Here is a 17,004-nt window from a genome sequence, read left to right as displayed (position 1 = left end):
AAAGGGTAGGAGGCAGATCAAATCCTAGCAGTGAACCATTAAATCAGTTTCTTTTCAGCCGCCTACCTATCTACTGGACTAAATGGTCCTTCATCTGATCCAGTAAGAAATATGTTCTTGAAAAAAAGGACGTCAGGATGACTTAAATTAAATTAAATGACTTAACACATTGCTACCATTATGAAGATATTCTAAGTATGCTCTGTAGCTCTGCACTCCAGATTTGCCAGCTTCCAACAAATCCCTTGGGCCATGAGAATTCTAGTATTTCATTAAAAAAAGAAATGAAGAAAGATGGAACACACCTCACCTGTTCTGCAAACATAAGGGTGACTGAGAAACTCTTGATTCCTATTCTTAAGATTCGGGGCAAGGTGGGAGCACAGGAGTAGTCATCATGCTAAAAATTATTTTGAACTGATACTTCAAACATACCTTATCTTTGGCACCAACATTCTTGATGGCAGTTTTCATATTCTTCATTAGCTAGTCAACTTTTTAACTGTCACTGTTCCTTTGTCTTTAATAGCAATCTGATAAGTGGAAATTTAGCAGGTGACAACCCCCCCCCTCCAGTAATCACTTGTCTCCAAGCTAAGAAAAGGATGGATTACTAAATTTCTGCTTGCCAGGTTGTTGCAAATTATGCTATCATCAGTCTCTGTATCTAGGATGAGGTCTGTTTGTGTCTGAAATGTAGTTTCGAAATTATATGAAGGATTTTAACACCATAATTTGCTGGCTGTATAAAACAGTGAAGAGCGGGGCAACAGAACTGACAGTCTTAACTCTTTGCATCTATCCTAGAGCAGTATTTTGTGTATTTTTTCTTGTCCTGAGCCAAATGGATGGGTGGGATATAAAAATAAAGTTATTATTAGTAGTGTATATTCTTCCGCTCAAAGTGGCTTACAGTTGCCTTCCCTTTCCTCTCCCCACAACAGACACCCTGTGAGGTGGGTGAGGCTGAGAGAGCCCTGATATCACTGCTCGGTCAGAACAGTTTTATCAGTGCCGTGGCGAGCCCAAGGTCACCCAGCTGGCTGCATGTGGGGGAGTGCAGAATCGAACCCAGCTCGCCAGATTAGAAGTCCACACTCCTAACCACTACACCAAACTGGCTCTCTAAAAACTAAAAACTTCTCAAAAATCCCTACTTTGAATTCATCCCGCTAAGAGTTGGGTTGTCAGTTTTGATAGGCCATTTGATCTGCATACAAAAAGGCACATCACATCATGATGGGATCAAAGGACCTCAGAGAACTTCACCTACTGTTTCTTGAAGACCAGGCTGCTCTCAAAGGGCACAGGGAGCAAAGCTGACATGGACATGGACTTCCAACTTGAAATCAAAAGTACTCATCCCCAAAGTGCTGAGTTCTAAAAAGAATGGGAGTAAAGAGTCACCTGATCTCATCGGAGCTTGGGAGCTAAGAAGGGTTTGCCCTGGTTAGTACATGGATGGGAGACCACCAAGGAAGTCCAGGGTTGCTATAGAGGCAGGCAGTGGCAATCCACCTCCGAATGCCTCTTGCCTTGAAAACGCTATATGGGTCACCATAAATTGGCTATGACTTGATGGCACTTTAGACACATAAAGATTCACCAGCGTGGGAAGACAACTGCTTCAACCCACATGGAATGCAGTTTCTTGAGAATTCCCAGAGAACAAATTTGGGCTTTGTTCCCAGCCCTGCTGCAAGAAAGGTATTAACAGAATGGTATTTATTGGGCAAGCTTTTAAAAGCCATTCAACCGACATCCCCCCCCCCCATGATAGCTCTGTGAGATTCCCTGGAAAAAGAGAAAGAGTTGGATGAAAGGTCATCAAACCTTATAACTTTTTAATACGTTTGCCACAAAACTACCCATGCCTGGCAACTGTGAACGGGGCAAATCTGAGAGTACAACACTGCTGCTTTAAGTGGCTAGGGTCCTCTCTCAGCCTTGAATGGAATTCTGTGACTAGAAACTGAAGGTAGCAACAGTGATGGGTGAGAGAGAAAGGAGGTAATATCCATTTGTCTTCTTCTAAGATTCTTAACTGCAGATGTGGAATGCACACCATCCAGGCTGGCAATATATATAGCAAACCCCACCACCATTCCTGGCACGCAAACTTGCCCATTGTGTAAATCAAATACATTAATTTGGGTATTTCCTCCCAGTTGCTCTTTTTCTGAACTTTGGTTTTCAGTGCCAGCTGCTAAGGCTACGGAGAGAGTCAGTTTGGTGTAGTGGTTAGGAGTGCGGTCTTCTAATCTGGCATGCCGGGTTCGATTCTGCACTCTCCCACATGCAGCCAGCTGGATGACCTTGGGCTCGCCATTGCACTGATAAAACTGTTCTGACCGAGCAGTGATATCAGGGCTCTCTCAGCCTCACCCACCCCACAGGGTGTCTGTTGTGGGGAGAGGAATGGGAAGGCGACTGTAAGCCGCTTTGAGCCTCCTTCAGGTAGGGAAAAGCGGCATATAAGAACCAACTCTTCTTCTTCTTCTTCATCTTCATTGCCTGATCTGGCTGCCTTTTCCACTTAGATCTGAGACAACAGCCCCAGCCCATCAGAAGAAAAGGTTCAATTTGGCTAATGTCAAGGCTGCCAAGCATCACCATAGGCTAGGGCCTCTCTACTGTCTCATTTTAATTGTAGTCTCTCTGCCATCAGTCCTCATCAGATAAAGATGCCTCTTGAGCATCTTTCCCCCCATCTGAGCATCGCATGAAAGTACACGGCATGATTTGCCCAGCTCCATGATCTTCCCGGGTGACCAGAGATCCAGAAGTATTACCCTCCTGCCCCATTTCTCTCCCTCAGCAGCAGCACTGTTCCTGCTTCTATAGCTGTGACAGTTCATAGGTTAGCACTGCTCCTCAATTATGTGGAAGCAGGGACTGCAAGTGCAACAAGTGGGTGGCTACCCCACTTCCTCTGAATACAGGTGGCCAAGGCTCAGTCATCGGAAGCAACAGTTGAGATCCAAGCCTATGTTTCAGTTTCAATTTCAGTGAGATCTCAGTCATCACCAAACACTCCTATGGACTGATATTTTAAAAACAAACCTTATATTTCAGCTCCCCTTGCAGCACCAGGATGAATTGTGAACAACGAGGCACATCTGCACCTTCTTTGCAACCATCCAAGAGAACATTCAGAAGAGTAATACAATAAAACCGCAAATAGTGACCCTGTACTCTTTACAAGCAGCCGGGCTCAAAAACAGATCTAACCCTGCTTGTAATTCCCACTTACTCTTGAGATCAGCACCCCCTACAATAATAGTTGAAACAGGATTTTGAGCACATTGGTGCAGTGGGCAACTTTTATCTTCACAGAGGCAGTCAGCCGGTAGCTGCTATACGTGGACGATCAGAACTTGTTGCACTGCTGCTACAGAGGGATTCAATTCTGATTATGATACAATTCTGGTGGGATATGTTAATATTAATGTGTTTGTTTATTTATTATATTTATATACTGCCGTCCCCTGTGGCTCAGGGAAGTTTATGTGCAATATGGGAGAACATGGAAAAATACAGCATAACTCACTAATAACATCAAATAAACAACAGTAATAACAGTGATAACAGAGATAACAGTGGTTCTAATATGTTCAGTAAATGGTTGAACAATATTATCATGTTAACAATCCCAAGATCCGTCAGTTCAGGATGTTTATTTCATGGAATGGGGCTCTGGGGGACCCAGTAGACTTTGGTTCAATCAACATCAACCAAACGCCTACCGGAAGAGCTCTCTTTTGCAGGTCCTAGAGAACTATTCTAGCTCCAGCAGGGCTCTGATGTCCTCTGGGAGCTTATTCCACCAGGTGAGAGCCAGGACACAGAAAGCTTTGGCTCTAGTTCAGGTCAAGTGAGCTTCCTTGGGGCCAGGGATCACTAGTAGGGTTGTGTGCCTACTACCGGCACCTCCCCCCCCCCACGCACCGCAGTGCTGGCTGCTTGAACGTGGAACAGCCACTTCGGACACCGAAGCGCCCAACTTAGTTGCACAATCTCCAAGAGCCAGTTGGAGATGGTAAAGCATAGGGCTCTTTGAGAGATGTAGCCAATGAGGCGGTCCCTCAGGTATACTAGGCTCAGACTGTGTATGGCCTTAAAGATGATTACCAAAACCTTAAAGTCAGATCTGGAATTGAAATGATAGCCAGTGCAGTTGTTGGATCGTGGGCCAGATGTGTGTCCTTCAGAGTGTTCCTGTGAGGACCCTGGATACTGCATTCTGGACGAGCTGTAGTTTCCGGATAAGAGTAGGCCTGATTACAGCGAGTTACAGAAATCCAGTCTAGAGGTGGCCGTCACATGGATCACTGTGGCTAGGTGTTCCGGAGCCAAGTAGGACGCTAGTAGTTTATTTATTTATTTATTTATTTGTTTATTTATTTATCATACTTTTATACCGCCCTCCCCGGAGGCTCAGGGCGGTTTACATTATAACAGAGAACCATACATAAAACAGTCTGTAGAACATGTACACCAATAGCCAACAATTGCAACCAAACACAACACAGTATAACAATAAACAATCATAACACAAACAGGTCCAGGGCTTGTTGATGGGATTCTGAGGGGGGTGGCTTATTGATTGAATTCTGGGGGGGGGGAGCAGGGGCCCTTGGTCGCTGTAGATTACATCTGGTCTCGGCCAAATGCCTGGTGGAGGAGCTCCTTTTTGCAGGCCCTGCGGAACTGTTTAAGCTCCGTCAGGGCCCTGATCTCCTCTGGGAGCTCGTTCCACCAGGTAGGGGCCAGAACAGAGAATGCTCTGGCCCTGGTCGAGACCAGACGGACTTCTTTAGGGCCAGGGATCCTTAGCTGATTGGAGGCAGTAGAGCGCAGAGCTCTTTTGGGGGCATAGGCGGGGAGGCGGTCCCTCAGGTACACTGGGCCCTGACCGCGTATGGCCTTGAAGGTAATTCAGGGCTAAGGGCAGGCCTGCGTAGAGCGAGTTACAAAAGTCCAGTCTAGAGGTGACCGTCGCATGGATCACTGTGGCTAGGTGTTCCGGGGCCAGGTAGGGCGCTAGTAGTTTGGCTTGGCGGAGATGGTAGAATGCCAGCCGCGCTACCTTTGTGATCTGGGCCTCCATTGTCAGGGAGGCGTCCAGAATCACGCCTAGGTTCCTGGCAGAGTGAGCCGTAGAGAGCTGCACGCCATCCAGGGTAGGCAGACGCGCTTCCTCGCATGGGCCCTTCCTACCTAGCCACAGGACCTCCGTCTTTGAAGGATTGAGCTTCAGACGACTCTGCTTGAGCCATCTCGTAACTGCTTCCAGGCAGCTGGCTAATGCTTCTGGGGGAGAGTCAGGGCGGCCATCCATCAGGAGGAAGAGCTGGGTGTCATCTGCATATTGATGGCAACCCAGCCCAAACATCCGTACCAGCTGTGCGAGAGGGCGCATGAAGATGTTGAATAGGATAGGAGAGAGGACCGCTCCTTGTGGGACTCCACAAGTAAGTTGCCGGCGGCCTGATGTTTTCTCTCCTATTGCAACCCTCTTTCCACGATCCTGGAGGAAGGAGATCAGCCATTGAAGGGCTGTCCCTTGTATTCCAGCATCGATGAGGCGGCGAGCTAGAAGCTCGTGATCGACTGTGTCGAACGCTGCTGAGAGGTCTAATAATATCAGCAGTGCCGACCCGCCTCGATCCAACTGGCGACGGAGGTCGTCCGTCAGGGCGACTAGCGCTGTCTCTACCCCATGGCCAGGCCGGAAGCCAGACTGGGATGGGTCTAGGACCGAAGCTTCTTCCAGGTATTCTGTCAGTTGGTTTGCGACTGCCCTTTCTATCATCTTGCCCAGAAACGCTAAGTGAGACACGGGCCTGTAGTTGTTAGGCTCTTGTGGGTTTAGAGATGTTTTTTTCAACAGTGGACGTACCACAGCCTCTTTCAAACCCTCCGGGAATTCTCCTGTTGTTAGAGATAGGTTTATTATCTCCTGGAGGGGGCCCATTATCTTTATGCTAGCTGTTTTCAAGAGCCAGGATGGGCAAGGATCTAGTGGGCATGTAGTTGGTCTTGTTGTCGCTAGAATCCTGTCCACTTCGGTCAGCGTGAGTCGTCTGAAGTTACTCATAGTTTTCTCCAAAGATGGCCAAGGGGCCTCTAGTTCACTTTTTGTATCTAAGGTTGGAGGGAGGTCGTGGCGGAGTGTCGAGATTTTGTCCGCAAAATGACTCGCAAATGCCTCGCAGCTGATGTCCAATTGGCTACTGTTTTGTTGCCCTTCAATCAGGGCAGTGAGGGATCGAACTACCTTAAACAATTGAGCTGGGCGTGAGTCTGCAGATGCGATAGTAGCCGAGTAAAAATTGTGTTTTACTGACTTCACCGCCATCTCATAGCTTGGCAAAGGTAGTTTGGCTTGGCAAAGGTGGTAGAACGCCAGCCTCACTACTCTCATGATCTGAGCCTCCATAGAGAGGGAGGTGTCCAGGATCATGCTCAAGTTTCTAGTGTAGAGGGTCACTGATAGTTGTATTCTGTCTAGGTTGAGCAATCAGGCTTACTTGATTGGTCTCTCCCTACCTAGCCAGAGGACCTTCATCTTTGAAGGGTTGAGCTTCAGATGACTCTGCCTGAGCTATCTTGTCACTGCTTCCAAGCATCTGGTTAAACATTCTAGGGGTGAGTCAGGGCAACCATCCATTAGGAGGAAGAGATGGTTGTCATCAACATATTGGTGGCACCCTAGCCCAAGCCTCTATACCAGTTTGGCGAGAGGGTGCATAGATGTTAAATAGGATGGAGAGAGGACTGCTCCCTGAGGGACTTTACCTGTGAGTTGATAGTGACTTGACTGTCTCTCTTCAATCAGCCTCTCTGACAGATATCTATCCAGCCTCTGTTTAAAAATCAGCCCACTAACAAACGGAGCCCCGGCAGCCGCGCTCCGTGCGAATGCCGAGGTCTCCGTGGTCTAGCGCCCGCTGCATTTAGCTGCAGCGGGCTTGATTGCTAGTAAGTAAAATAAAATCGTCTGCAAAATGTCCATAGGCTTTTTGGGATCAGTCCCATTTCTGTTTTCTGGAGGTGGGAAGTAAGCTGGGAAAGGGGGGGCAGGTGATCAAGCATCCTTCTCCCAATCATACAGGTGTCTGAGCACTTTGTTTTTAAGCCAACTATTTATACAAAACGCCTTCTTATGCTTCAGTTACCATGTCCAGCCTTCTCACAATTCAGACAGGCGAAAACAGTCCAGTTTGTGTTTTTTGGAGGTGGGAAATGAAGTGGGAAGGGGGGGGGGGTGATTGAGCATCCTACTCCCGATCATAAAGGGGTCTGACCACTTTGTTTTTAAGCCAACCATTTACACAAAATGACTTTTTGGGCTCTATAGACCATGTTCAGCATCTCAGAAATTTACCCAGACATAAATAAAGTCCCAAAGTACACAAATCTCAAAAAGCAGGGGGAAGAAAGTTTCAGTCCATGAGAGAACTGCTGTGCTATAGGGGGAGAGATGTTCGGCTTGTTTTCCCTCGCAGCCTCATTGGGAGACAAAAAGCCGCAATGGGGCAGAGGGCAAACACGGGAAGGGTCTACTGGGAGGAGGGCTGCAAATGTGAGGTTTACCATCCCACATTTTCAAGCAGGAGGCCACGCAAATTTTACCCTTCACACAGAAATAGTCTTTGTTAACTTGTCTTGAGTACCATTAAAGGGAATTCCCATTCTTTCCACCAGGTTCCTGGCCTGAACAAACAGCCAAAATAGTATACTGTGATGGGGGTAGCCAGAATTTTTCAGGAAAGGGAAATACAGATAACTAGGGTAGCTCAGTCAAAGAAGAGAAAGAAAAAATGGAGGGAAAATCTTGTTTCTAAGGAACAGAAGTGGATGGGGGCCGTCATACTGGGTAATGGGGCTCTTAAAAGCAGTTTCTGAACACTGCTGTGGGAGGAAAGGGCATCTACCCCAAGCTATTTTCCTGCACAGAAGCTGCACTGGATAAAATTATTTCCCCATTTTTGCTGCTCCATATGGAGTATGTTGTGCACATGGAGCAGCAAAAATAAGGAAATCATTTACCCTTACCCACACATAGAAAAATAGCTTGGGAGAGGAGCAGGGGCCTTTCTTCTGTACATAGCAGCATTCCAAGGCCATTTGGGCTCTCCTTTATAGAAGAAGAGTTAGTTTTTATATGCTGCTTTCCTCTACCAGGAGAAGTCTCAAAATGGCTTACAATCCCCTTCCTCTACCCACAACAGACAGCCTGTGAGGTGGGTGAGGCTGAGAGAGCCCTGATATTACTGCTCAGTCAGAACAGCTCTATCAGTGCTGTGGCGAGCCCAAGGTCTCCGAGCTGGCTGCATGCGGGGAATCAAACCTGGCTTACCAGATTAGAAGTCTGCACTTCTAACCACTACACCAAGCTGGCTCTCAAATATAGTTTTATAGTTTTAAAAGCCATTCCCCAGTTTCTATGCAGCTGCAAGAAACCCAAGTTGAATCTGCGTAGCGAGACCCTAAAAGTTCCCATTTTGGCTCAATACTAATGATGCTGTCTTTCCATCTCCATTTATGCCACCTGGCCAACACCAAAAACTGCAGGGTCAGTTTGCAGTGCTTAAACATTGGTTAAGATTCTTGTTAAAATTCTTGCTGCCTTTCGTCTAGGTCAGCTTGGTGATTAAGAGCGGCAACTTCTAATCTGAGAGCAACTTCTAATTTGATTCCCCATTCCTCCACATGCAGCCAGCTGGGTGACCTTAGGCTAGTCACAATCCTGTTAGAGCTGTTTTCACAGGGCAGGTTCTCTCAAATCTCTCTAAACCTCACCTACTTCCCAGGGCGTCTGTGGTAGGGAAAGGAAGAGCTCGATTGTAAGCTGCTTTGAGCCTCCTTTGAGTAGTGAAGGTATAAAAATCAACTCTGCTTTTCCTAAGTCCATGCTAGGGTATCAGGACACAGCCAGATGAGAGGAATTCCAGGAGGAACAAACAAACCTAGAGCAACAATTCTATGCATAATTTATTTAGATAAAATCTTATGGAATTATGTATAGTTGGTGTCATGGAAGCAAACGGAGGACTGTGCTTTATTTAGCAGGGACTTTTCTGAGGTCTGTGAGGCTAGATCATAAATCTGTCATCAGAGCAGGCTTTCCCCTCTGAAACTGCATTACCTTCTTGTTTCTACTCAACCTGGAGGATAACCAGGAGCAGCTGATGCTGCAGCCATTCATTTCCACTGTGAGGTGTCAGGAAGTCAGCCTTAATGTATTGGAAGTCAACAACAATTTTGCATCTTGAAACAAACAGATGTCGTTTTTCACTACCCAAATGACTTGCTGATCTTCCACAAGACATAACTTTATTGGGCTGAACCCAAATACATAAAGAAAGGCATTGATCAAGTATCCCTTGCATCCCTTTCCCTTAATACGGGTTCAGTATCCAAGCTGAATTTTACATTACAGATGAGTAGTAATGAAAGCCTGCAGCTGCCTAGCAACCCCAAGGAGACATTCTGAGGTAGCTTATCCTCTCTAGAGCACTCTTAGACCTGTGAGCTAAGAGAAGAGAGACTGTGTAGCAAATATGTCCAACAGAGATAGCATGCAAAGAGCAGCAGTTCAAACGTGATGTAATAGATACAGTCCTATATTTAGATGTGGGTTAGGCATTCAGGCTAAGGGCGCAACGCAAACAGAATTTACCAAGGTGGACCCCAAGTACAAGTTTAAGCTAATCAGAGATAGCAGATGCAGTATGGGACTGGCCATTTTTTTCTGGCAAGGCTCCTGTATCTTTAACAGGTACGTAAAAAGTGAATGGCCCTCCTGGCATGGAAAAATTTCATGTCTCAAATTTCTGCTAGTCAAACTGCCACTTAAACAATAAAAAAACCAGATAGAATCCTTACTCCAAAGTAGTAGCAACCTCAGTTCTATTATACAGACTCCATTTTTTCTTGCTTCTAAATGAAGTACATGAATACCACTAACTGACTATTTTACATCTGCACCCTTTTAACTGGTTCCCACAGGCTTTCCTGGCCACATGAGAGCTCAAGCTGCTTGGTGCCTTTACACCTGCTACCATAGCAGCTGCATGAGGGCCTAGTACATAGATCTAAAGCAGCAGGAACTGTATAATGTCTGCTAGAAATATTCTGCCGGTTCATCAAAAATAATATTCCCTACCTCTCAGATTAAGGAAAGGCAGTTAAGATTTTTCATAACTTGTTGTGCTCTTTCTGGAATAGTCTATCTTTTTATTACAAAAACCTTCCAAGCAAGATTTAAACCAACCCCAAATTTATATATGAGATAAAGGTTTGGACAAACAGAACAAGCTAGACCAGGAATTTCCAGTGTGTTGCCCTGAGGTACCATAGCATCTACTGATGTACTTCCCAGCACCTGCATGTTTGAGTCTTAAAGATAAAGCTAAATAGCCTTGGAAGGAACAAGAGAGAGAGAAAGAGCTGAGGAGCTTAGGGTCACTCATGACCAGAGCCTGACTAAGAGAGTTGTGAGTTTATCCTGGGCAGATGTATCACAGCTGTGAGCTTTAGCCAAATTCATACTAACACACTGTGGCCATAGAGGGAGAAAATCCTCTTTCTTTAGAAATTGAAAAAACAATGCTCTTTACCAGAGCAAAGGGCTTTGTTCCACATCACCAGAGCAGGGGATGCTTCAAAAAAAAAAATCAGGAGGCATCACCTTTGCACCTGCAGAAGAACTCACTAAGAAGCAGCTGCTGCCATCATAGAATGGCATTTAGCTTAGGACCTCCTGATATCTTCTGGCCAGTCTCATCACCATAGCAACCATTTGATATTGGTACCCATTATTTTCACATCCACAGACCCACAAATGCCCACAGGTACAACGCAGCCTCCGGACCCCCCTGGATTAAACTAAATCAAATATTTTTCCAACTGGATGCTCTGTAAACTACAGACTTTGAACTAGAAAAACTTGATCTACTAGAGTAAAACACAAAATCCTAGAAGATTTTATGTCCTGGTTAATCAACAGACACAGCCCAACTGATCTCACTGGAGCCAGCCAAGCGTCAAATTGGATAAAGTATTACAAGGACTAAGAGACCTCTTAGTACCATTCAGGCCTCGGTTCTAAGACCCCAAGACTTCCCTGTCTACCCATTCAGAAATACATGCTGTATAGAATTCACAAAACACCAAAAAAGTTTGAAGTATCAGTAGAGGGAAGACTGCCATCTCATTCTCATCCAAATTTGTAAATGTTAGCAGGCGTTACCTCTGCAGAACAGTTACATAAACTTCAGTGGAAACAAGTGGCTTGTGATTTGCACTTCAGCTGGTAATTGCTCCTTTCTGGCAGAGAAAGTTATACAAAGAAAAACCCTTCCCTAACATAGAGTGGTTTGCATTAAAAAAGGATAATGGGTATAGCTAGAGAGAGTTAAATATCAAAGAAGAAAACCTTCAGCCTATGAAATCCTCCCACGGGTTCCATTTTTCTGCCTTTTCCCAACACAGCTGCTTTTCACTCTGCCTTGGAATTTAATGGAAAACTGCAGTGATTCAAGACTGCCCTTTCTTCATCAGAATTTAAGGCTAAGACCATTTTCTAGTAGACCCATAATAAAAGCGGTCAGGTTTTCCCCTCAGTTTTATGCTACGAGAAACTTTGAACAGGGCTCACAAGTTTTCAGACCAGGCAAAAGCCTTGTAAAGCTCACCGTGGGACTCTGGGCTAGCCAGACACCCTCAGCCCAATCTGACACAGTTGCTGCGAGGAAAAACTAGAGGTACAGGGGTGGGCTGTGGCTCAGCAGAAGAGCACTGGCCCTGCATGCACAAGATCCCAGGTTCAATCCCCAGCATCTTCTCCAGTTAAAAGAACCAGGTGGCAGGTGACATGGAGACCCTGGAGAGCCACCGCCAAACTGAGTGGCCAATAGTGATCCTGATGGTCTGATTCAACATGGTGCAGATTCATATGTGTTCATATGGACACTACACGCACTGCCTTGAGCTTCATGGATGAAGGGCAAGGGGGAAATGGGATAGCATCAGAAGCACAAAACTGTGAGGAAGGGATTCCTGACCCATCAAAAGGTGATTCCTTTCTTAGGCCTCTTGGCTACCAGTTATTGTACTGATACCTGCCTTTACTTTCTTCATGTCTACCACATATTTTCTCCACAAAACCTTTCCATATTTTTTTCACTAACTTTTTGATTGCAAGAGATCAAGAGGTCCTTCCTTTAGGTTTTGCCAGGTAGTGGTTAGGAGTGCGGACATCTAATCTGGCATGCCAGGTTCGATTCTGCGCTCCCCCACATGCAGCCAGCTGGGTGACCTTGGGCTCGCCACGGCACTGATAAAACTGTTGTGACCAAGCAGCAATATCAGGGCTCTCTCAGCTTCACCCACCTCACAGGGTGTCTGTTGTGGGGAGAGGAAAGGGAAGGGGATTGTAAGTTGCTTTGAGACTCCTTTGGGTAGAGAAAAGCAGCATATAAGACCCATCAGTCAAAAGAAAACATCTGTCTGATGTGGAGGACAACTGATACAGAAGGCAGAGACTTTAGAAAAGTATAATAGGGAAGGAGGAACTCTGGACAGACATCTGTGGAATAGGGATCAAGGCAGTTATTAGCATATATCACTCAGGCCATTTGACAACCAGTTCTGGTTTGCCCACCACAGTATGCCATTATTTGTGCCTGGGGTTGGCTGGCATGTTGTGAATAGGCAACCTTCAATCTTCTGGGCCCGCTGCCTACCCCCACTCCAGAGGTTTCTGCTGGATTTTACCCTCCTTCTTAGCCAGGCCTTTCTCAGATACATCTGAGCTTGTTCATTTGGCTCATTAGGAAGTTATGTTTAGAGCAAAGCAAGACAGGAGGACAAAAGTAAATTGGTTTCAACAGAGTTTTAGTGTTTTATCTAGATTCTATGTGTACTGCAGTCCCAGGCCCTCCCCCTTCCCTCCTAGCTCCCACTCACTGGCTGGCTTATCTTTCCCAGTCAGTCCAGTAGAGCAGGCTGGCACTTCTTCCATGTGGTGGGAAGGTAGGACAGAAGGGCTAATACAGCTGACGGGTTGGTGGATGAGAAGGAGGAAAGAAAAAGAAAACCTTCTTTCCATGTGGAAGACGTTGGAGGGGAATGCAGCCAGGGGCGCAACAGCCTACCTGATTGGCTGTTCGTTGGACAGATGGCCAATCAGGTAGGCAGGCAGTCCCAATTCCTCCCACCCCAGTCAGGCTTTATTTATGTTATGGAATGGATGTACACTGCCCTATGAGAATCTTTAGGAGGGGGGAGGATTAGAAATCTGAAAACCAAACAACAAATAACTCTCAATGTGACCAAATCAATGGATGCTTGTCAGAGAGGATGTGGTTTAAGTCAGTGGTCCCCAATCTTTTTATCACTGGGGACCACTCAACGCTTGACAAATTTACTGAGGCCCGGTGGGGGGGGTAGTCTACTCCTCTACTCTCAACCACTGCCCTAACACTCTCTCTGGTCGCTATGGTAATGTTTAAACATCCCTTCAAAATAAGATACAGACATGCCACAACAATGAACATAAGGAATATTTTATTTTCATGGAAATTTTAACTCATGACAATGACAAATCAATGGGAACCCTGAGCTTGTTTCTCTGCAACAAGATAGTCCCATCTGGGAGTGATGGGAGATAATGACACCCAAAGTGTGTCGGGCCGGGGGGGATGAAGTAAAGGGCCGGGGGGGGGGGGGGAGAAGGCGTCCTTCGTGGCCCACCTCCAATTAGTCGACGGACCACATGTGGTCCGCAGCCCACAGGTTGGGGATCGCTAGTTTAAGTCACCACAGTCAGTGTAGTATAGTGATGAGAGTGTCAAACTAGAAACTGGAAGACCCAGGTTCAAATTCCACACTGCCATACAATGGGAAAATGAAGTGCCCCCTGCAAATCCTGACCATGCCACTGGGTATGACAAAGCAGCCAACACTGGCAACAGGTAGAGGCTACCAGGTGAGGGAAGGTGGGACAGAAGGGCTAATACAGCTGGTGGGTTGGAAGATGAGAAGGAGGAAAGAAAAAAAAAAACCACCAGCAAGGTTTCTTGCCTTTATGTGGAACATCTACATAAGGGGCGAGTATCCTTGTTCTCTGCTCCCTCCCTCCTACCCCCCTCCCCCCTCCTTACCTGCTGGCTGGGCAGGCCCTGCCCTGCCAGTCTCCAGAAGGCGGGGGCGGCCTCAGAGGAATAGTGGAGGCAAGGCCAGCCCAGCAACATATAACGATGTGTGTTGCTGTGCTGGCCCCGCCCCCACCCCAGTCTCCTGTGGCTGCCCTCACCCTCCGGAGGGCGTGAGCAGCCTCGGAAGACTGGTGGTGGCGATGATGAAGGAGCATTGAGTGCGCCTCACTGCTCTGGTGCTCCTGCTGCTGTCCATACAGTGGCATGGCCCCTGAGGGCAGGACTCTATCGATGTCACGTCTGTAGACTTCTGTTTGGGAGACTGCACCAGTAGATGTTCCACAGCAATAAGAAGCTATAAGGGTTTTCAAGAAAGAGAAAGCAGGAAGTGGGGGAGGGGAAAATGAGATCCCCTCCCGGATAAGTCCTTGAAGATCCCCTGTTTGTACAACTGAATTTCCAATAAGTCTTAAATCCAGGGAAATCTGGATTACTACCCCTTGAGATATTAATACCAAGCAGCCACAAGATAACTCAGAAGTACTACAACAAGATAGCAAGAGAGGAGTCTCCTACCATTAGCAGCATACTTCCATGTGGCTTCAGCAGCTACCAGTGAAGCCTCTTTGCCACAAATGTCAGTTGTTGGGAAAGAATACAAAATATCCCTATTCCTGTGCCCTATTCAAGGACACAAAGGAAATTGCTTGTGCCTGCTACTTCTTTCTTAATTATTGTGTCTGGCACACAACGTGTGCTGTGTTAACGCCTACGTAAGGGAATGAGAACAGCTGCAGCATGGTGGATAGATGAGATCAGGCCACAACACAAAGTGGCTATTGTGAGGCATGCCACAGCTAGACCGTTTACGCACTGGGAACTTCAGTGCCCCAGCACACATGCAGGAGCGCAGATCGGATAAGGTGCACCAGGCCAAATGTTCCCCCATGTGGGTACAGGAAGAGGTGGGGCAACCTGCCACAACTAAATCTCCAGCCTGCAGTCTGGCATGAAACCTCCAGTGCTGGCAGGGGCTCATGGGAATTGTAGTCCATGGACATCTGGAGGGCTGCAGTTTGACTACCCCTGGCGTAAACGGTCCTACAGACACTTCTGCTGAATGGGGATGCACCCACATCTCACCACATGGCAAACTAGAGCAAGCCAGGGAGAGTTACATGCCTATGGTGCTTGTGCAGTCAGCTCAGACTCACAAATGGCAAACAAACCAGTCAACAGACCAATGAACACAACTGATGGGATACCGCAGAGCTGTGCATACCTGCCTTGCCCTTCTTTATGGAGGAGCACACAGAGGGAAAGGGAGCTACCTCCTGAAGTGCTGTATATACTCACATATAAGCCTACTTTTTCAGCACATTTTTCTATGCTGAAAATGCCCCCCCAGGCGTATACTTGAGTGAGGGTCCCACTTACCTGTTATTGTTGATATTGTGGTAAAATTAGGTACCTCAGCTAAAATTCGGGTCAGCTTGTGCTCGAATAGATATGTGCATATACTTGGACTATCAACCTATATATGCCAGTTTGGTTCTTCCTACCAGCCCTTGCCCCCCACACTTCCTTACAGGGCTCGGTTGCACGTTTTTTCCTTTAGTTATGGCTCCAGTTGTCTGGAGCAATTCCAGAGGCTGTCAAGAGAGGTTGTGAAAGCCTTGTTTCAGAAAGCATTGGGTTGAATGGGCCAGTGAACCAACAGCAATGCAGAATGGCTTGGAGGTTTTTGCTGGCATGGTTTCCAACAGATTGTAATCAGGTATGGGCTGAAGTATCATATAAGGGTTACTACTGAGATATAGGCAGAGAGAGGACAAAGGGCTGTCTGTGTGCAATGGCAAAGGTGGCCGTTCCTCTCCTCTGCTGCAGTCTGCTTACCCAAATTGTGTTCAACACTGCACGTGTATGTTTCTCCCCCACCCCCCAGCAGTTTTTGAGACACCTACATTTCGGCCAATATAATAAAGACAATCATACAGGGGCATGCAGAATGGGGACCAAAGTTAGCTTTTTCATTTTAAGCCCCAATCTTCAATAGGCTCAAATATCACACACAAAAAAAATGGCTAACTGCAAATCAGAGGTTACAATGGATTTACATGCAGGTGGGTAGCCACGTTGGACTGAAGCAGTAGAACAAAGTTTGAGTCTAGGACTGTTCAACGGATTGACTTGAATGTTCAACAGCGCTGTGTTTGAAAGCTTGAAACGATTGTAAAGCAGAGGAGGTGGACTGTTGCCTGATCTTCTCTATTAGGATAGGCATCTAAATTCCAAAGCTGTCAGATCTGCAATCTGTTTGTCATGCAACAGGACAGTCGGCCTGACAATAATAGCACTTACCATTATAGGTCACAAAGGGGTCACAGTCTTCAAAGAGAATTCAGATACTGTCAGATGAATCTGAGGTACAGGCACTCAGTTCAAATACTCCAGCTGCTTTTTATTCATAGGGCTAATTACCATCTCATGCTTTCCAACCATGGCAAATGTTGTTCTATCAAAGGAGCCCTTTACATATGTGAATGTCCACATGCACACATTTATTTATTTAGATTTATATACCGCCCTCCCCGAAGGCTCAGGAGGGATGCTGGGGAGGGAATATCGTCAGATTTCAGCTGCCTCCTCCTCTACCTCTCTAGAAGTAAGGACATGTATGTTTGTAGAGACCAATCATCTATGGGTATGAATGCTAAAATGGCCACATAGCACACAGCTATTTCACTTGCAGCAAGGGGTACTATTTGTTTAAACAATGGCCTTCTATTTATTATTTAGATTTCTTTTTTAGTGCTGACTCTCCAGGGAACTTGCC

The 17,004-nt window shown here is 46.4% G+C and overlaps 2 protein-coding genes across 3 annotated transcripts in view; both read right to left on the bottom strand.

Annotated features, from left to right (window-relative positions):
- The window catches only part of LOC143839557 (uncharacterized), a 74,748-nt gene that overhangs the window by 23,470 nt on the left and 34,274 nt on the right, over positions 1-17,004 (bottom strand). The window lies entirely within an intron of this gene.
- LOC143830542 (uncharacterized) lies at positions 1,165-16,734 on the bottom strand. The gene is made up of 3 exons (XM_077323616.1): positions 14,745-16,734; positions 5,484-14,523; positions 1,165-1,210 (listed from the first exon to the last, which is right to left on the bottom strand). Exons 2-3 carry the CDS (start codon positions 6,464-6,466, stop codon positions 1,165-1,167), a joined length of 1,029 nt encoding a protein of 342 aa, XP_077179731.1. The 5' UTR covers positions 6,467-14,523; positions 14,745-16,734.

This window comes from Paroedura picta, chromosome 1, assembly GCF_049243985.1.
Source record: "Paroedura picta isolate Pp20150507F chromosome 1, Ppicta_v3.0, whole genome shotgun sequence".
In the NCBI taxonomy this organism is placed as follows: domain Eukaryota; kingdom Metazoa; phylum Chordata; class Lepidosauria; order Squamata; family Gekkonidae; genus Paroedura; species Paroedura picta.
Note: the sequence above shows the minus strand (reverse complement) of the source record. Positions and strands in the feature narration are given on the sequence as shown.

Bases quoted from the DNA above. Each gene is read 5' to 3' on its own strand.
- LOC143830542 (XM_077323616.1), bottom strand. From the start codon at position 6,466: ATGATCCTGGACACCTCCCTCTCTATGGAGGCTCAGATCATGAGAGTA. The intron at 1,211-5,483 runs GCAACTTACTTG...TTTTGTATGCAG, and splicing joins GAGAAAACATCAGGCCGCCG to ATCAAATGGCCTATCAAAAC.